Consider the following 21746-nt stretch of genomic DNA (forward strand, 5'->3'; position numbering starts at 1 on the left):
ACCACTCCATTACCTTTGCCAAGAAAATTGCCACGACTGGAATAACTGAACAAGTATAATATTGGACCACCAGATGGTGCTCTATATACTATATGTATTTTTACTTTCCCAATTCCCCTACCCCAACTCCTCACTGCTCTAACCATCTTAGTCAGCTGCCCACCAAGCTGCCCCCAGATTCATGGAAGTCTAGAGGTTATGGTGTGGAATATACTCAATTTTATTTATGTTTTTTTTTTTCTTTAAGCCCCTATTTTTCATGGGCTAACTTTATCCTCTCAACCTTGACCCTGCCACCAATCACAGATTTCAGTCATTTGCTATTAATGCAAACAGGGCTTATAAACACAATCAGATAGCATAGAAACTCAAATAGCAGAGTTCATTGATACAGACATTTTGATTGTTTCTTCTTTATCTTCTGCCTCATGATCTAGACCAGTGGTTCTCAACCTTTCTAATGCCGTGACCCCGCAATACAGTTCCTCATGTTGCAGTGACCCCAAACCAAAAAATTATTTTGGTGGCTACTTCAAAACCGTAATTTGCTAGTTATGATTCGGAATGTAAATTCCTGATATGCATCATGTATTCTCATTGCTACAAATTGAGAGGTTGAGAACTGCTGGTCTAGAGGATGGGGGAGGAAAGGGACAAGATAGGGAGTTTTTTAAGTAGCAGAGGAACTTCTTCAGCAAGCTTCTTGGAGAAGCAAAGGAAGGAAGAAATTCTACACTGGAATCCCATTGGATTTTGCCAATGGCAGCTGCTGGTTTTGTTGTCATCCAGTCTACACCATAGTGATAGAATCAGCTGCTCTCTGCTCCTTCTGCCTGCTTATGACACCGTCGGCACCACACTTTTATTCTCATTCTCCCTAGCCTCTATATATAGATTTCTGAAGAATTTCAGTTGGCGTTTTATTTTCCTCTGCTTGTGGTTTCAGAGCAAGCATACTCTTGCCACGAGGCAGGAAAAGCATGGGCATTTTGTGCGGCTCCTTTTTCTCTCTCAATCCATAAAAACTCTTCGTGGAAGCATAAAGGAAATGGAAACCTGAGTATGCTGTGAAATGTATGTCCACACAAATCTCTTAGCTTACTCAAGGCTCTGTGATTACCTTTTTAACAATCAATCCTCTCCAAACTCTTAGAAAATCACATATGTACTGCTTTATTTAACATTGATATTTCAGATTATTGAAGGTTATTCTTTCAAAGACCATAGCCTAGGACAATGCCTTGCACACAGTAGCAATTAATAAATGCTTGTCAAACGGATGAAGGATCCAAACTTTAAACATTTGGGACTCTTTTGTATGGAAGGCCTCCTAATCTGTCTCATTTACATTCCTCCCTTTCTTATCCATAAACAGAAGATATTGGATATAATTCAACTTTTTTCTGGCTGTTTTAAGCTAGATCCGGATAGCCCCAAATTCAAGTCTATATTCTAGAGAAACTGAATCAGTGGAACAATTTTTAAAGCCTCTTTTACTAAATACCAATACCCAGTCAGGATATAGATGCACAAATGGTCCCATCCTCTCCCTCTTTTCCAGTTGCTTGCCCCTACTATCTCATTAATCCTCACTCTCTCCCTGTCTAGTGGCTATTTCTCTACTGTTTACAAACACACCCATATATCCCCTCATACTCAAAATTTGATCCTCCTGTCTCTCTCCTCCTTTTTATCGTTAAACTATTCGAGAAGGCAATTTACATTAATGTCTACATTTCCTTTCCTTTAACTCTGAATTCTTGCTTCAACTTCAACTGAAACTGCTCTCTCCAAATTTACCAATGATTTCTTTGCCCAGTCTGTGGCCTTATTCCAATCCTCAGCCTTCTTGACCTTTCTGCAGCCTTTGGCAAGACTGATTACCCTCTTCTCTTTAATATTCCCTTTTCTCTCTGGGTCGTTGTGATGCGGCTCTCTCCTGGTTCCCCTCCTGTCTCTGATCACTCCTTAGTCTCCATTCAAGCCACGTCCTCTGATCATGAGTATCCTCTGTCCTCGATCCTTATGTTCTATAATATTTTTCTTGGCGATCTTATCAGCTTCTGTGGATTCAGTTCTCATCACTGTGCAGATAATTTTCAAATCTATTTAACTAGCCCTAACCTCTCTGCTGATCTCCATTCTCACATTTCCAGTGTCCTATCAGATGTCTTGCAGGTATTTTAAATTCAACATGTCCAAAACTGAATTCATTATCTCTTCCCCCATCCCCAAACTTTACTCTCTTTTTTCAATTTTCCTACTACTGTCACAGATACCATCTTTCTCCCATCTTGCATCCTCAATATCTGCCTCAATTCCTCACTCTCTCTCACCACCCCCCTAGCCAGACTATTATTGTCAAGTTATGTTGAATTCTACTTTCCTCTCCTGATATCTCTCAGAGATACCCCTTCTCACCTCTGCAACTTCTACCCTCCTGGTGCAGTCCCTTATCACTTCCTACCTGGTCTATTATAGCAGGAGTCTTCTGATTGATCTCCCCTCAGCTATCAGATGGATCTTCCTAAAGCAATTATCTGGCTATATCATCCCCCACCTCAAATACTCCCTCAATAAACTCCAGGGGCTTCCTATCGCCTCTAGGATAGAATAAGAAATCTTCTCTTCTGTTAGGCTTTTAAAGACCTTTATACCTGGCCCCCTCCTAATTTCCAGTCTTCTTACAACTTACTCCCCCCTCCACATATTCCTCCATCCAGTGGCTCTGACCTTGTTATTCCTAAAATATACACCCTGTTTCCTGGTTCCCTACATTTTCACTGACCATCTTCCATGTCTGGAAATCCCCACCCCTAGTAATCTCTTCCTCCTGGCTGCCTTGGTATCTGCATGGAGTTTGAGTGGGATTAGGGATTCCCTTGGGCATACAAGGAAACATGATGCACACAATGAGACAGAGAGGCAGAGGGAGTAAACTGAGCCAGCTTTATCAAGGTAAAATATCCATAATAAGAAGGGACAATGGGAAAATAAACACATGTGGTTTTTATAGAACTCTTACTTGGTTCCGAGAGGAACAGGCACTGTGAGGAGGAATTGGGGAGCCTGGATGGGAAGCTGGATTCAGGTCATGCGTAGAAGACATCTAAAACATTTGATAAATTAATATTCAGACTCCCTATTATTGGGAAAAGGAGCATTCAAGACCTTAGCTATAGGCCTTCCTTTGGCCCGGAGTCTGAGAATTTGTGGCTCCCCAGTGGTTTCCATGAAGTGGAGAGGCTACCCCAGTCCTTTATGAGACCATCACCAGTGGTATATGTAGCTTATTTGTATCATGCTGTTCGTATTCCCAGATTAGACCAAGGGCAGAGACTAGTTCCGGTCTTCCCTTATTTCCTGGAAGTTAGTACAGTTCCTGGCACATAATAGGGGCTTAGCAAATGCTTGTCGATTTGTCTTATAGAAAACACTGAATTCAATATTAGCAGCAGCCTGGATGGAGAATGAATAGTCCAACACTGCCTCTCTGCTGATCCTGATTTATGACTCCTCACCCCACCCCACCTGCCCCCCCCCTCCAATGGCATTTAACCCTAGCACAATTTTAGCAGCTCCTAAAATCATTAATACCATGCAACCTAACCTAATCAGCCCCTCAGGACCCAAGGACTGAGATTATGATAGATGTCATAGGATCATAGATTTAGAGCCATCAAGGTTCAACACCCTTCACTTCACATACTAGAAACTAGGGCAGAACAAAGTTTACATCATGTTCCCAGGGTTATACAGCTAGTGGTGCAATGGGTAGAGTGGTTCAAGCCCTGAAATCGGGGACACTAAGCTTCCTGAGTTCAAAAATGACCTCATACCACCTATTAACTGTGTGTTCCTGGGCAAGTCACTTAACCCAGTTTGCCTCAGTGCCTCGTCTATCAAATGAGCTGGAGAAGAAAATGGCAAACCAGGACGGTATCTTTGCCAAGAAAATCCCCCAAATGAGATCATGAAGAATCAAACACCACTGAAAAACAGCAAGGCTACAAGTTTCACTAAAGTCCTAGTGTAGACACCTAATCTTCCAGCCCTTTTAAAAGAAAACAAAACAAACAAAGGTGATCAGAACAAGATGTCCTGATACAAAGAGTCATTCCAACAGCTTGGTACTAAGCGGCCTGGCTCTTCTTCAAGTTTGATGGTGACATGCCCAAAGCCCACAACTATGGTAGGATTTTAACCAAGCTTTTCCTACTTCCAAGTTCTAGTGTCTACTAGACCACACTGCCTCTTAAATAATGATGCATCATTGCATTATATGATAATGCAGTTCTTTGTCACTTCCATGTGGATTTCTGTGTTTTTTCTTCTTTTGCTTGTGTTCCTGCCTTTATCTGGAGCCCTTCCACCCACTGCTTCTACCCAGCAGCTTCTAATCCACTTCTGAGATGAGATAACCAAATTCATTAGAATCATGTTATTTAAATGTAAATAAGACTCAAGGGCCTGAGGAATAAAGTGCCATTGTTTTAGGTCCAAGACTTCCTGACAATTATTTAAAAGAGTTAAGAATCCTTTACTTATCAGCAAAGGGGTACAGGAACCAAGTTCCCCTGAGAACCAGTAGTTAAATTTTCAGGGTGCATGCACATTTATACCTCAGAAATCAAAATCAAGACTTGACCTACTGTTTTGTCGATTAATTTGACTTAAGGAAGTGATGGAGAAAATGGTAATAATGCAAATTCAACTTAAAAAATGTGGTGTTTTTTTTCCCCAGAAAGCTAGTTGTTAAACATTTACCAGCATATTTATCCATGCTTATAGATTTAAGGCCATGCTCCAAAGAATTGAAGTTTCTATAATACTTGACCTTTGCATAAGTGAGATCTTTTTGAGATTCCCTTCAGTAAGACTTCTATTTTCATTTTAACTACATAGTTTTAAAAATTCTTAACTGCCTCCCTGGGATGGGAGTTTGAGGGAGGTCAGTGAAATGAGATGAAACTGAATATATTATTTAAAGACTTAATTTATAGACCCTTGATTATGATATTCCACACACCTATCTCTAGACCAATAGTTTCTCTGAAAAAGCTCTCATTGTAGCCTAACTTCTTGGCAGAGATTTAATAACAAAGGCTATCCTGAGATGTGATTTCTTTTGTAAAGGAAGCTACAGCACAGTAGATAAGTATGCTGTAGAAGATCAACATCAGTCTTTGAAATGGAAGGATATTTAGTGTTAAAATGAATGAGCCAGTGGCGATCCTTTGGCTTTCTTCAGATTTTCTTTCAATACTCATATGAAGAATTTCTCGATCAACACAGGGCAAAACCTTGCCAGGTGTGTTGTGAATTAAAAAGGAAGCTTTCCTTTAAGTAAATGTGTTAGCTTAAGATACAGGACCTATTTACTATTATCAGAAGACCTGGCATTGTGCCTATCCTAAAGACCTCCAGCACTTACTAGCTTGGGAGCATGAGCAAATCTTGAGGAACCTTTAGTTCCTAAGTGACACAGTGGATAGCATATTAGACTTGGAGTCAGAAAGGGTCGAGTTCAAATCCAGCCCCCTACACCAGCTGCGTGACCTTAGTTAAACAAATCACTTTACCTCTCTAAGCCTCAGTTTCCCTATCTATAAAATGGGGATAGTAATAGCACCTACCTCACATGGTTGTTAGGTTAAATTGAGGTCATATTTGCAAAGAATTTTGCAATCCTTAAAGTAATATAATAAATGATAGTTACTATTATTAATAATAAATAAGGGGACTGAATTCAGTGATCTCTTAAGGGTCCCTTCCAGTTCAGATATATTTGCTCTGGAATCAAACAGAAGAATATAGGTTTGAAACTCACCATTGACATTTCCTCCCAAAATGACCTTAAGTACATTGCTTAAGGCTCAATTTCCTCATCTGTAAATTGAGCTTATTAGATTAAATGGTCTCTGAGTCCAGCTCTTTGACCCTGATTCACTTCTCCACCCTGACCCTCAGATTCTTCTTCTGTAAAATAGGTGAAATTACACTAATTGTATCTCTTAAAGCTTCTCTGAGGGTCAAATGAAATTATACATATAAAGTGCCAAATAAATGTTGACTATTATGTACTTCAAATCATATAGAAGATTTAGTTTATAGCTTTTAATAATGGAATAAGAAACGAAGGTATTATTATTACCTGTTTTTTTACATATGGGGAAAATGAGACATAAATTTGGTTCTTTTAATGTTGTTGTTTTTTTAATAACCCTTACCTTCTGTCTTAGAATTGATACTAAGCTTTGGTTCCAAGGCAGAAGAGCAATAAGGACTAGGAAAGGGGGTTAAGTGACTTGCCCAGGGTCACACAGCTAGGAAGTATCTGAATCCAGATTTGAACCCAGGACCTCCTATCTCCAAGCCTGGCTCTTCATCCAATGGGGCACCCAGTAGCCCCAAGACTTGATTCTTAATAGGTGGAGATAGTTTCTCCAGCTTCAGAGATAAGCAAAGGGTGGTTTTTACATCTTTAAAGACATAAAAGTGAATTAAAGTCATAAAATCATTCTCAGCCATAGACCTGATTTAGTCCTTGGATACTTCACCAACTCCTGATCCAATTTCCTCATTTTACATATTCAAAAACTGAAACCCACTGAGGTTAACCACCAAGAACCCACTATTTAACAAAAACTTCTGGGAAAATTAGAAAACAGTATGGGAGAGATTAGGTTTAGATCAACATCTCATACTCTATACCAGGATAAATCCAGAATGGGTAAATGTCTTAAATATAAAGAAGGAAACTATAAATAAATTAGATAAACATAGAATAGTACACCTGTCAGATCTATGGGAAAGAATTTAAGATGAAGAAAGTGAGAATATTACAAAATGTAAAATGAATAATTTTGATTACATTAAATTGAAAAGGTTTTGTTCAAACAGAACCAATGTGACCAAGATTAGAAGGGAAACAACAAATTGTGAAAAAATCTTTATAACAAAAACTTCTGACAACGATCTAATTTCTCAAATTTATAAGCAGCTAAAACAATTGTACAAAAAAATCAAGCGCTGGCCAATATGACAGTAAAGGAAAAGAATAAATGTTGGAGGGGATGTGGCAAAATTGGAACACATTAATGTATTTCTGGTGGAGGTGGGAATTAATCCAACCATTCTGGAAAGCAATTTGGAACTATTCCCAAAAGGCTTTAAAAGACTGCCTGCCCTTTGATCTGGCCATACCACTGCTGGGTTAATACCACAAAGAGATAATAGGGGAAAATAGTTGTACAAAAATATTCTTAGCTGTGCTCTTTGTGGTGACAAAAAACTGGGAAATGAGGGGGTGTCCATCAATTGGGGAATGGCTGAACAAATTGTGGTGTATGTTGGTCATGGAATACTATTATGCTCAAAGGAATAACAAACTGGAGGAATATCATGTGAACTGGAATGACCTCCAGGAATTGATGCTGAGTGAAAGGAGTAGAACCAGGAGAACATTATACACTGTGGCACAATCAAATATAATAGACTTTTCTCCCAGCAGCAATGCAATGATCCAGGACAATCCTAAGGGACTTATGAGAAAGAATGCTATCAACATCCAGAGAAAGAACTGTAGGAGTAGAAACACAGAAGTAAAAATATATTACTGGTCACATAGTTTGACGGGGATGTGATTGGGGATGTTGAATTTAAATGAACAATGCTACATGTAAAACCCAGTGGAATTGCTGGTTGGCCCTGGGAGGGGGAAGGGGAAGGGGAGGGAAAAAACAGGAATCATGTAACCATGGAAAAATAACCTAAATTAATTAATTGAAAATAAAATAAACTGTCACCCACTATCCTAAAATAAATTCTCTAACTTCAAATCCAGCCCCTTTTCCCTCTTGCCAGTGTTAGAGTCCCAGATACTCCATGCTACTTCTTTGAGATTTCACTGGAGAGCTGTGATCCTGAGTGATTCGAAGCCTCCCAGACCGGACTTGTTTTCTCCTATTTGCTTGACTTATAAGCTGTGTTGAAATTATGCTTGCCTTGTAAATGGTCCAGTTCCATTGAGGCTTGACTCAGCTGTGGTACTAATGTTACACAGTCACCTCATTTACCCCAGATGATCTGTGACTTCATCCGTATGTCCATGCCCTCCACTGGCACGGATTGCCACTTTGTCATACCTTAGCAGACAGTTTTATGAGAGGCTGTGGTTTGAAAAAAAAAAAAAAGTCTGCCTCTGTGGGCCGGCTTCTAGTGATAACTCTGTGAATGAACCCAGTGAGGCTGATTCTCAGATTCATTCCCAGTGCTTTACCAATTCAAAAAAACCTGCTCTAGCTTTTGCTCTGTGGAGACAATTCCAAGACACTGGGAGGCATTGGAAGAGAATATTAGTCAAAAACAGTTGTTTTAAGTACCCAAAGGAAGGGTAACTAGGTTGCTCAGTGGATAGGGATAGGTAGTCAGGCCTGGAGAGGGGAGATCCTGAATTCAGATGTGGTCTCAGATACTTCCTAGTGGGGTCACAATCCCCATTGCCTCTCTGTTCCTGCTCTTCTGTCTTGGAACTGACACTTAGTATTGATTCTAAGATAGAAGGCAGAGATTAAAAAAAAGAAGAAGAAATTTACAAAGTCTTACCTTTAATAAGTGCCTTATAATTGGAGTGGGGGCTGATGACTAAGCATTTATGAAGCACTTACTATGTGCCAAGCACTGTAGTTAGTGCTTTATAAATATTTCATTTGATCCTCACTGCTCTGTGAGGTAGATTCTATTAGCACCCCTTTACAAAAGGGTAAGTGACTTGACCAGGGTGTTACAGCTTGCAAGTGTCTGAGGCCAATCAAGGAATTCCCTAAGAAAAAATCCCTATGCTCAGATGGATTCACAAGTAAATTCTATCAAATATTTAAAGAACAACTAATTACAATACTCTATAAACTATTCCACAAAATAAGAAAAGATGGAATTTTAACCAAATTCTTTTTATGACACAAATATGGTACTGATTCCCAAGCCACGAAGACGAAAAACAGAGAAAGAAAACTATAGACCAATCTCGTTAGTGAACATAGATGCAAAAAATCTTAAATAAAATACTAGCAAAGAGACTACAGCAAGTTATCACAAGAATTATTGACTATGACCAGGTAGGATTCATACCAGGAATGCAAGGCTGGTTCAATATTAGGAAACCCATCTGCATAATTGACTCTATCAACAATCAGACTAATAGAAATCACATGATTATCTTAATAGATACAGAAAAAGCCTTTGGCAAATGTCTGAGACCATATTTGAACTCAGATCTCCCTGACTCCAGGTCCAGTATCCACTGAGCCATCTCTCAGCTTCTTCCTTGTCATGTGAGGGTAGTTGGTGAACGAGATTTAAATGATTTTCATTGATTCATTTAACAAACTCGTTAAGCCCCCGCTCTCTATGAGATATTGTACTGGCGTATTGTCTGATGTCATTTTTCTGTGCTTATACATGTTATTTGTAATCAACTCCCATCTACTATTTAAAATTAGCAGACAGGGTGATTTAACCTCTTTGGATTTCTATTCTAATGAAAGGGTTGAACTTGGTGATTTCTAGGGTTCCTCCTAGGTTTGATATTTGATGAAAACCACTTCTCAGACTCACTTTTGCTTTTGGTCCGTGTGGTGTGTGTGTATGTGTGTGTGTGTGTGTGTGTGTGTGTGTGTGTGTGTGTGTGTGTGTGTGTGTGTGTGTGTGTGAAAAGTTATATACTCTTTTATCTACTCGGTAACTCAGATTTTTACTGGCAGAATTTGCATTGGAATAGCACCAAATATTTTTCACTTGAATAAAAAATAAGTACGAATCCTGTTGCCTGATGCTCTTAATTCTCATTAATTGCTGCAGAAGAAATATACCAACAGATGAATTTTTTAAATTTTACTGGAGGCAAGAGAATATATATTCAGGAATTTCTTTATAGGAAATCCTTCCCTGAACCTAGCCTTTGTCCCCATATTGCTTTTATTGCCCATTATCTTCTACAATGTAATAGGTTGTGAACCTCTCACAAACTCATTTAAATGAGAGATAATTATCACATGTATAACAGTGTTTAGAAATGTTTAAGGGGAGGGATCATAATAGCCCACAAACAATAAATGCTAATCACCTCATTCTTAAGTGAATCCAACACTTGCAAAAGTCCCTCTCATCCTCCCTCAATCCTGCCAATTCATGGCAGCACTCTATGCAGGAGAGGTGAACCTATGGCACAAGTGCCAAAGATGGCACACAGCATTCTCTGTGGGCACTCGGCCATCCTCCCTCCTCCCAGAGTTCATTACTAGAAAGGACTTGGGCAAAGCTGCTCCCTTCCCCCTCTCCACAGTGCCTGATGACATTTTTCACATCCCCCACCCCTCTGGCCAGCAGCCAATGAGAGCACACAAGGGGTAAACAGGTGGGCGGCTCACAGGCAGCAGAGCTGAAAGGGAGTGGAGTGCTTGGGTCACTCCCCTCCCCCTCTCTATACTCACTGAGGACATTCCTCACTTCAACTGCCCCTCCGCTCAGCAGCCCAATGGGAGTGCTTTCTCCCTTCCCTGTGTGGGATTGGGGGAGTAGGGGTGTACCCAGCATGTAGTATGGGGGAGGGGCACGGCACTCCATCTCTAAAAGGTTTGCCATCACTGCTCTATGGTTTAGACTCCCCTTAGAAGAGAAACAAATTTGGAGGCTAGAAGGACCACCTTTATCCATTCCAGTATTCTGTTAAGTCTGATCCAAAGACTCATAAAGGCATCCAATTTTATGTTACTCCCTTGATTTCATGAACTCTTCTCAAAGGGGCATGGAAAATGAATATTGAAATGTAATCATTTTTATATGAAACTTTTCTTAAACCTTGGGTTTTGAAGGTCAGCCAGCTGCCAAGCTAAAGTAATTTACTCCCAAGCCTCAAGGTGTCTCACTGAACTGGCTTTCCTTAGAGGCAGGGTGGAACCTAGCTTCTTATTTACCTGTAAACAAGAACTCTCTTAGGTAAGAGAAGTCAGCAAGCTCTAGCCGCCATGTTGAACTACAGTGGTCCAGCCAGGTATCAAGGAGGAAAGGGTGCGTTGTTAACCACCTATTCCTGGGATGAAGTAATGAGGGGGTCGTGGGGGTCTTTAAGTCCACCTACTCAGTGGCTATTTACCAGACATGTATTGGGATATCCAGGGGACTGGCTGAGTGATGAGGTCACAAGGGGCATATATTGGCCTGCTCCAATGAAGCACTCTCTCTCTTTTGCCCAATTCAGGCTCTTTGGCATTTGTTCAGATTGTAGAGGAGTCAACTGAACAGTTTAGGAATGTCTTGAGCGATCAATTTATTTAAAATTAGCTTAAAATCAAGGAATACAGCCTCCGGAGAATTTCAGTCATTATAGGGGAAACATACTTAGGGTAGCTAAATGGGCTGCCCTTCCCAGTAGAATTGTGTTATACATACAACTTAAAATAATGGAGGACAAAGTCCAGACTTTGTGCTCCCTCCTGTCATGCCTTCGACCCACATGCTGTTCTAGCTTCATGGATTACATGCGACTGACTAGCCATCATTAAAATCTCATTCTATTGCCTTTTCCTAGAAGAATATAACATCCTCGAAGGAGCTTTCTCTCCTGTTTTATTTTACCTCAGAAGGCAAAACAAGAACCAATGGGAAGAAGGTACAAAGAAAATATTTTGGGTTTGATATTAGGAAAATCTTTTGAACCATTAGATATTACAAAAGTGGAACAGGTTGCATTGGAGAGGGATGGGGTTCTCCTTTGTCAGAAATCTTCTAATAAGGGCTAGATGAAAACTTTTATGTATGTAGTAATAGGAATCTCTTCTGGGTTTGACTTGAGAATCACTGTTTCCAGCTATCAAATCCTGTGACCTTGTGAGGGCAGGAATAGATGGTTTCACTTTCATCTTAGCATCTTAGCATCCCTAGCACCTAGAACAACATCTTGCACATAGTAGGTGCTAAGAAGTAGGTGCCACTAAAAGTTATTTTGAAAGGCTGCGGCAGCAGAGGGTTGTCCTAGCCAACCAGAAAGACCCAAGGATAGGAGGCAGCTGGGTAGCTCAGTGGATTGAGAGCCAGGCCTAGAGAGGGAGGTCCCAGGTTCAAATCTGGCCTCAGACACTTCCTAGCTGAGTGACCCTGGGCAAGTCACTTGACCCCCATTGCCTAGCCTTCACCACAATTCAGCCTTGGAACCAATGCACAGTATTGATTCCAAGATGGAAGGTAAGGGAAGAAAGAAAGAAGGAAGGAAAGAAGGAAAGAAGGAAGGAAGGAAGGAAGGAAGGAAGGAAGGAAGGAAGGAAGGAAGGAAGGAAGGAAGGAAGGAAGGAAGGAAGGAAGGAAGGAAGGAAGGAAGGAAGGAAGGAAGGATGGAAAGAAGGGAGGCATAGTTTTTAGCCACAATAACTCATGAAGTCCCTCTCCTAAGGCATGGAGGATTGGTCGTTTGACATCAATGGTATGCTCACTGACAAGAATGCAGATCCTTGAAGTAATCCTATAAGTATAGATTTATATAGAGAGGGATTCACAGAAGCATATCTATGCCCAGGTGGTATAGACCAATGGCTTCAAACTTAAATAGAAATGGGGGCTACTAGATGGCACATAAAGATCCCAGGAGGCTGAATATTGATTTAGAAAATCATATATTCTTATTATCCATTGTCATATTATTTTCTTTATTTTGTTAAATATTTCCCAATTATATTTAAATTTAATTTAGTGAAGTTGGGACTGTTCTGAATCACATGGAGTCTTGGGGTTATATGTTTGACACTTCTGATATATTATTGTGGGGAAGGCACTATTCCAACCACCAAAGCTTCATTTTTTTTTTTTAAGAAAAAAAGCTTATCTTACATATTAGAATCAACACTGTGAATTGGTTCCAAGGCAAAAGAATGGTAAGGGCTACTCTATGGGGGTTAAGTGACTTACCCAGGGTCACACAGTTAGGAAATGTCTGAGCTCAGATTAGAACCCAGGACCTCCCCTCTGGGCCTGGCTCTCAATCCACTGAGGCAGCATGGTAGGGTGGTTAGAGAGTGGGCTTTGCCATCAGGAAGACCTGGACCCAAGTTCTGCTTCTGACATATACAGGCTATGTCCCTCAATGCCCCCAGACAACTAAGGCTGCAAATTGCAGAGGGCATAGCAATGTGCCCTGGAAGAGGATGCTGCCCACTAAGAGATCCCTACACTAATGAATTTCAGGACTTGTCAAAAATAATAACGATAATCAGAATGCAAAGTAAATTCTTCTATTCATGTTTTGTTTTTATTTTCCTCTGGTGGTCCTGGTATCTCAGCGGGTCTCAAAATAAGAGGCCTTTGTGATGAAATGGTATGGGGGAGGGGGGCACTGAGGTGGCTCAGCAGATTGAGAGCCAGGCCCAGAGATGGGAGATCCTGGGTTCAAATGTGGCCTCAGACACTTCCTAGCTGTGTGACCCTGGGCAAGTTATTTAACTCCCAACATCTAGGCCCATCTGCCTTGGAACCAATACACAGTATTTCTTCCAAGAGTAAAAAGAAAAAGTAAGGGCTTTAATAAGTACATAAATATGTAAGATGGCATGCTTTAATTATTTCCTCAGACTTCAGAGAAGTATGAATCAAAACCATACCAAGCTAGAAGAAGGGGGGGGGGGATGGAAGAAATGTTGTGGCCGTTTTGCTTGACCCAGTCAGGCAAACGCTCGCGCTCTCTCTCAGTGATAAGGCTGCTCTCTGCCTTAGGCCAGTATGCATCCCATAGGACTGCTCATCCAGGTGACAAGGTGTATTGTAAAGTTGTAAACTAGAGATGGAGGTGAAAGGTTTCCCTTTGACTAATGAAACTAGCAGATTCCCCACCAGTCTGACTGCTTTAAAGTCTCTCGGGTCCTGGGCCCAGGCTCTCCTGAATACTCTCTGCCTTGTTATTCCCCATCTCGTCTCGTCTGTGCCGAGGCTACCACCCATAGAGGAATAGCCTCTGGAATATAGATAGGACCAGAGATGAACCCGGGTCCCAGGCGCGGCCAAGTCTAGCCCAGAGGAGGCTGAGGGCCCACCCAGGCAAACTAAGCAGTCCAATCGACTCCCTTTGCGATCTGGTCGTGTCAGGAGCTTCAGCGGTCTTCGGGCTCTTGTCAGATATCTTTCTGGAACCCTTTTCTACTCACAGAAGGGTGGAGCTGGGTCCTGGAGAATGTTGCCCTCTCCAGAGCAAGGAGCCAACTCCCCTGGCGGACCGTTGCTTTCCCAGGATTCCCCTCCTCTCAAGATTCTAAAAGGCTGTGCTGTTGCTTCTCCTGGTTCACCTGCACGCCTTGTCACTCTGCTTCACGCGTGTTTCCTTTCCAAAATCTCCCCTCATCGTCGGAAGTACTAATGATTGTTATATGCTGTCATCATTACCCCACCTCATTAGAAAAACTTCATTTGGCAGTAATTGAAGGAAAAGTTAGTAAGTTCTAGCTGTCGTGTTGCACTATGGCGACCCAGCAGTAACTAAGGAGTGAGCCTCCACCAGCATCCTGCATCCCAAGGGAAAATATAAGAAAAACTGACTATAAGGAGGAAAGTATCCATGAAATGTTGGCTCCTTGTGAGCAGAAGGATGGCTTTTGTCTTCATAGCACTGGCGCCTAGCACTTTCCTAGCAAATGGCAGGCACTTAATAAATGTTTGTTGACTGATTGCTTCATTCAGCTTGGTCGTGACTGACTGAATAGGAATCTGGCATTAGTTTCTGAGAAATACTCCTCCTTTGACTTTTTTATCTGGGAGAGATTAACCTCTCCCTTCATTGGAGTGAATCTTCTTCATTCAGGTAGTTTTTCTCTTTGGGCATCTTGACCTGACCAGCTTAGGTCTTTGCTATGTTTATTTATTTTTAAACCCTCACCTTCCATCTTAGAATCAGTACTGTGTATTGATTCCAAAGCAGAAGAGTGGTAAGGGCTAGGCAATGGGGGTTAAGTGACTTGCCCAGGGTCACCCAGCTAGGAAGTGTCTGAGGATAAATTTGAACCCAGGACTTCTTAGTTCTCAATCCACTAAGCCACCAAGATACCTCCATAATATATTTATTTATAACAATGATTTCACTTACCCACATTTACAGCTGAGATAAAGCTAATTCACCGTTTTCCATCCTTATTAAAAAAAACTTTTTTGTTGTTGTCTTTTCCCTCCAGCCTTTAATACAGCAAAATGTGAGAAATTACAAAAAGAGAAGGAGGACCTGGAGAGAAGGTTTGAGGACGAGGTGAAGAGACTCCGTTGGCAGCAGCAGGCTGAACTCCAGGACCTGGAGGAAAGGCTGCAGCAGCAGTATGTGGGAGAAGTGAAACGCCTACAGGAGGAACATCGGCTGCAGCTAGTGAGGATCAAGTGTCAGCATCAGGAGCAGGTCAGTCCGACACCCCAGGGAAACTGGACCTGTGGATGGGGCGTCAGTGGGAGGGATGGACAAAGGGGGAAGCCAACACAGTGCATTTGGGAAGAGCCTTGCCATCTCATGGAGGCACCATGTTGGATTCTGGGTGGGACAGACAGGAAGGAAGAACTCACTATTGCTATTATTAAAGAGTTTAAAAGGATAGATTTTGCTAAAGAAGAGTGTTCAGGATGGAGCTTTAGGGGACATCCAGACTTGGCGATCAGGAAGAGGAAGAGAAACCAAAAAATAGTGGGGAGCAGCCCTATAGGAAATGGGTCAGAGAATTAGGAAAGTGCTCTCTCACTAAAACAAAGGAAGGAAAGAGTATCAGAGAGCAGTTGGTCAACAGTAGATGGGTTTAGAATTTAAGACTTGGCTCTGCCTCTTATTTCTGATGCCCTTTTCTTTATTTTGCATTTTAAAAAAAGTAAATGGGAATTCATCTTGCTGGCTTTCTTATGAGCAAACATGAATTAAATCACATGGAATGAAGACATGTGGATGGGTTGTCATTACCATCATTGGAAAGAATGCCTCAAATGATACACTCAAAATCCAGCAGAATATTGGAGTATTGATATATTTTTAAAATTCTGCTTATCTAACTGTGTGACCCTGGACAAGTCACCTAACCCCCAATGCCTACTCCTTACAGCTCTTCTGCTGTGGAATGGATGCTTATTATCAATTCCAAAGCAGAAGGTAAGAGTTCTTGTTTTTATGTTTTATAGATCACAAATTTCTCAGAGTTGGAAGGGACCTCAGGATCCATCCATTGCAACCCACACCTAGCCAAGCATGTCGGCTACCCAACCAATGGTCATCCAGTTCTTTTCTAGTAAGGGGAAAGCCAGTGCCTCCTGAAGGAACTCATAACACTTTGGAATCACTCCAAACATTAGTCCATTTTTTCTTAGAGCAAGCTTAACTCTGGTCCTCTGCATTTTCCACCCATAGTTTCTAATTGTTGTGATTTGACATTATGAAAATTTTATGGAAGCAAAATTGTGAACCAGCAGTATTTAGGCTGAGATCTTTGATATGTTCATATTTAAATTTATCCTTCTTATCACTGTGCTAAATCAGACTTTCTAATAGGCAATGGATTCTAAGCACTCCAATGTGTTAAAACATAATAATGTAATAGATTTAAGAAATTCTGTGTTTCATAGTTTTAATTAATTTAATTTTCCCAAATTTGCATGATTTTTTTAATGTACATATACTAGCAACCAGCAAAGTATCATGGTGGTTAGAGTGCTGACCCTGGAGTAGGAAGACTTGAAATCAAATCCCACCTTCTTAACCACTTGTGACCAGAGGAGAGTCACTTAACCTCTGTCATCTTCAGTGTCTTCATCCATAAAATGGGAATAATTTATCTTTATATATAATATATATATATATATAATATATGTATTATATATATATATATATATATAATAAATCGCATTTATCTTCCAGGGTTCTTGTGGGGATCAAATGAAACATTTGTAAAGTACTTTTTGCAAATGTTAAAATACCATATAAATGCTAGTTATTATACTTATTACTTATTTATTTCCATTTGCAAAATAGAATAAATTCAACCAAGTAGTTTACTCTTCCACTGATTCTCATTTCCAGAAACAGTAGACAGATCTAAAAGAAAGCAATAATAAATTGACATGTTCTGTTGAACTTGCTCTTTACAAGTTCACCAGTAACTTCTTAATTACCAAATTAGATGCCCTTTTCTTGGCCTCTCTGGTAAAAGTCATCCATACAGAACTTGAAAAAGACCTTAGAAGTCATCTGGCCAACCCCCTCATTTTATAGATAAGGAAACTGGGTCCCAGCGACATAAGTGACTTGCCTAAGGCCATACAGGTATTCTTACTTCTATCCTTTATGTCAATTCATGTCCCCTGGAGCCAAGCAGAACAAATTTAATCCCTCTTCTATAGCCCAGGCCTTTAAATATTTGAAAAGAGCTCCCTTACCTCTTCTAAATCATCACTCTAGATCACCCTCTTCTACTTTATCAGTGTCCTTAAAATCTGGTGCCCAGAACATGTTGCCCCAAATGTGTTCAGTCTGAACCAGAGCACTATGTGACAATCACATCCCTAGTCCTAGAACCTTTGCTTCCCTTAATGCAGCCTAAGATCTTGTTAGCTTTTTGACTGCCGTGTTCTTCCATACTGATTCATTTAATACTAGCTGAAATTTAAATGATGTTTTAAGGTTTCTAAAGCAGTTTCATTGACACAATATCATTTGATTCTTAAAACAACACTATATGGTAGATATTTAGGGTTGTGTCATCCTCATTTTACAGATTAGGAAACTGAGGTTCAGAGGGGTTCATTCACACAACTAATAAGTCTAAGAGACAGGATTAGAACCCAGGTATTCTTGACTCCAAGTCCAATATTATTTTTCTTTCTTTTTCTTATTTAGTAGAATTTAATCCTAAGTATCTCTGCCCCTCCCTCACCTCACTGCGCCATGGAAGATATCATCTGACAAAAAGATATGTATGTTTAGATTGTCTCGTTCATATTTCTATTTTTTAATTCTCTGGAAGTAGACATTCACAAGTTATTCTTCAAATATTAATTCTACAGCTATATATAATGTTCTTTTGGTTCTACTCATTTCACTCTTCATCATTTCATGTTCTTTCCAACTTTTAAAAAATTAATCTACACATGGTTTCTTATGGTATAGTAGTATTCCATCGCAATCATATGCCACAATTTGTCCAGCCATTCCCAGTTGATGGGCTTCCCCTCAATTTCTAGTTCTTTGCCATCACAAAAAGAACTGCTATAAATATCTTGAAATTTTCCTTTTCCCCTGATCTTCTTGGGAAACAGACTTAGCAATAGCGATACTGGGTTGAAGAGTATATAAAATTTTGTGAATCTCCAGAAATAATTCCAAATTGCTTTCCAAAATGTTTGGATCAGTTCAGAGTTTCACTGACAGTGTATTAGTGTCCGTTTTTCCATATCCCCTCCAACATTTGTCATTTTTCCTTTTTATCATTTTAGTAGATCTGACGGGTATGAGATGATACCTCAGAACTATTTTGATTTGCATTTCTTTAATCTAGTAGTTTGGAGTATTTTTATATACACCTAAAGACACCTTGGATCTCTTCCAAGATAGACTTCCAAGGATAGACTAAAAATTGTCTAATCATATATTTTGCCCATTTATCAATTGGGAGGTGACTTGTTTTTTATAAATTTGACAAAATTCTCTATATATTTTAGATATGAGACTTCTATCTGAGAAACTGTCTATAAAATCTTTTCCCAATCTTTTGCTTTCATTCTAATCTGGGCTACATTGCTTTGATCTATACAGAAACTATTGTATTCAAAATTATCTATTTTACATTTCACCATGCTCTCTGTCTCTCATTTACTAATAAATTCCTCTCCTACCCATAAATCTGATAGGTGGTATGTTCCCTGTTCTTCTAATTTGCTTATGATATTTCCTTTTATGTCTATGTCATAGATACATTTTGATCTTATCTTAGTGAGTGGTATAAGATATTAGTCTATACCTAATCTCTGCCAAATTATTTTCCAATTGTCCCAACAATTTTTACAAAATAGTAAGTTCTTACCCCCAAGAACTTGTATCTATATTTTTGTCAAATACAAGGTTACTATAATCTTTTATTACTGTTTGTTGTATGTCTGTTCTGTTCCATTAATCTGTCCTTCCATTTCTTAGCCAGTACCAAATAGTTCTGATAATTACTGCTTTATAATGCGGTTTAAATTCTCGTATTGCTAAACCTCTGTCCTTTACATTTTTTCATTAATTCAATATTCTTGATCTTTTGTTCTTCCAAATGAATTCTGTTATTTTTTTTTTAGCTCAGTAATATATTTTTTTCTGGTAATTTAATCGGGAAGGCATTAGTTTAGGTAGTTTTAATTATATTGGCTCTACCCAATCATGAACAATTAATAGTTCTCCAATGATTTAAATCTGACTTTATTTGTGTAAAAATGTCTTTTAAAATTACATTTGTGTAGTCCCTGAGTTTATTTTATTAGATATACTCCCAGATATTTTGTTCTATCTCTGATTTATGCGGGTTTATTTTATATCCCAAGTCCAATACTCTTTCCACTGACCTTTAGCCTTCTTTTCTTTTCTCTTTTGTCTTTTTAAATATAATATATTTATTAGTTATAATTATACATATAATTATTAATATAATATATTAAAATTTAATAAAATATACCTGCCATTCTTTAATCCAGAAGTGCTAATATCAAATTCACTATAACTCCAGATTTTTTTAATGACCTTATGCCTACCATACCTCCCCATTTTTTCTTTTAAGGTGATTTTTTTAAGCCCCTAAAGATTTTAGAGTAATTACTATTACATTTCATTTATCTCAATTTGGACCAGCATTCTAGCCTAAGAGCTTTTTGTATACTGAATCTATCAGAGTGTTATTTATCCTTCTTTGTTTTGTGTCTTCTGTGAATGTAGTAGACATGTAATAGACATGACATAAGTTTTTGTCGTCTATCTATAAAAGATAAAATTGTTGAACTGCATAAGACCAAGCACAGGTTCCCTCTAAACTCAAGACTTTCTCTTCAAAATGACAAAACCATTAATGATTATTCCTTGGGTCTGGTCATTCAATTAGTTAGAAATCCATCTAATTGTACTATCATCTATCCCACCTCTCTCTCTATAAAACATGTAAAGTGCTTAGCAATGTGCCTGGCATATAATAGGCACTTAATAATTGCTTTTATCCTCCCTCTTTTCATCTTGACCCCAGGAATAACATGACTTTTTCAGATGCTTTGCTAAATGATTATCTAATTAAATTATATCTATAGCATTCCTCTAAGCAACCATTCTAACAATCCTGTCAAAAAAGAAAATGGAATTGATGTATGAGGACCTACTTTTGATGAAGTCTTGTCTCTTTTTGATCACTGCTTCTTTTTCTAGCTATCCAATATCTTTCCCTTTAATATACTCTACTAAACAATGAATTCAACTTACTGGTTTAAAGTATCTTTTCTCTTTACCTTTTTGGAAAACCATACTTGCCCTTCTTCAATCTTGTGGCACCGCCCTCATTCTCCATGATGTTTCAAGGATCACTGATAGTTGACTTTATCATCTAAATACTTGTCATTCAGGCAATGATTGATCTTTAGATATGGCTATCTAATTTGTATGGATTTTCCCCTCAATTCTTCTGTTGCTGCCTGAAGTAGTAACCATATCATTGTCATTCAGAACTTCCAGGAGAAGGTGAGTAGAAAAGGAAAAATTGACAAAAATCAAATCAGTGATATTTGCCCATTTTCTATTATTTTTACTACACATACATTAACAATAAGCAATTAGTTGGAGCAGTGGCTAGGGTACTGGTCTTGGAGTCAGGAAGATCTGAATTCAAATTCAATCTCACATCCTGGTTTAGCTGTGTGGCTCTGGGCAAGTCACTTATACTCTGCTTCTGATTCTTCAATTGTAAAATGGGGAGAATAATAATACCTACCTCCAAGGGTTGTCATGAGGATCAAATATGAGATAATTTGTAAAAAGCACTTAGTGCCTTATACACAGGAGGTACAATATATAAAGGCTTTTTCTCTTCTCTTCCTACCAACTCTGCTAAAAGATCTGATAGAAAATGGATAGTAGTGATCCATGACATCTATGATTCCCAGTTTTCTGTTGCCATATGACCCCTGCCGTATTATCACAGACAATAAAGAATCAATGGGATTGACTTCCTGGATAATAGCTTTGTGATTCTTCAGGAAGAGCTTTCAAGATCTAATTAGTCATTTTTTTCTTCCCATGAGAGGCAATGGAAGTCTGCCTATGCTTTTCCATTTGACATTTTCTAAAGTTAAGTATTTGCTTTTATTAGAAATATTCTTATTAAGTTAGGACAACCTTCCATTTTAGTAGATTGTGCCCACAAGATAATGCCAAATACCTTATTTTCTGACTTTGCCAGTCCATTAACTTTTATAAAATTAGTGTAAATTGAGCTATGTATCAAGGAGAAAAAACCTTTCACTTCAAGGTGAGGATCATAGATAGAGTCTGTGGAGTGATGGAACATTTTGTCTTAGTTCCTCAATCTTGGAGGAAGCCTGGAAGGAAAACTCTCTGAGGTTAGTCTCTGCCTCTGGGTTAAGAGAGTTTGAATCTTTAACACAAACTTTCCTTTTAGCAACAAAGTAGTGCTTCTTACACAGCTAAGTGGCCCAGTAGGTAAGAGTGATAGCCCTGG

The 21746-nt window shown here is 39.2% G+C and overlaps 1 protein-coding gene and 1 long non-coding RNA gene across 4 annotated transcripts in view; one reads left to right on the plus strand and one right to left on the minus strand.

Annotated features, from left to right (window-relative positions):
• Nucleotides 1–11565, minus strand: part of LOC103102272 (uncharacterized) — a 39747-nt gene extending 28182 nt beyond the window's left edge. The window contains exon 1 of the long non-coding RNA XR_008911381.1: nucleotides 10977–11565. This is a non-coding gene — a long non-coding RNA (uncharacterized LOC103102272). The remainder of the gene's footprint in view (nucleotides 1–10976) is intronic.
• MTUS2 (microtubule associated scaffold protein 2) overlaps nucleotides 1–21746 on the plus strand; it is a 726305-nt gene that overhangs the window by 658204 nt on the left and 46355 nt on the right. For all 3 annotated transcript variants that reach the window (XM_001376400.5, XM_056794728.1, XM_007495266.3), the window contains one exon: nucleotides 15207–15421. In XM_001376400.5, the coding sequence (XP_001376437.3) occupies nucleotides 15207–15421 (215 nt within the window). The remainder of the gene's footprint in view (nucleotides 1–15206; nucleotides 15422–21746) is intronic.

Source organism: Monodelphis domestica, chromosome 4 (assembly GCF_027887165.1).
Source record: "Monodelphis domestica isolate mMonDom1 chromosome 4, mMonDom1.pri, whole genome shotgun sequence".
Taxonomy (NCBI): Eukaryota; Metazoa; Chordata; class Mammalia; order Didelphimorphia; family Didelphidae; genus Monodelphis; species Monodelphis domestica.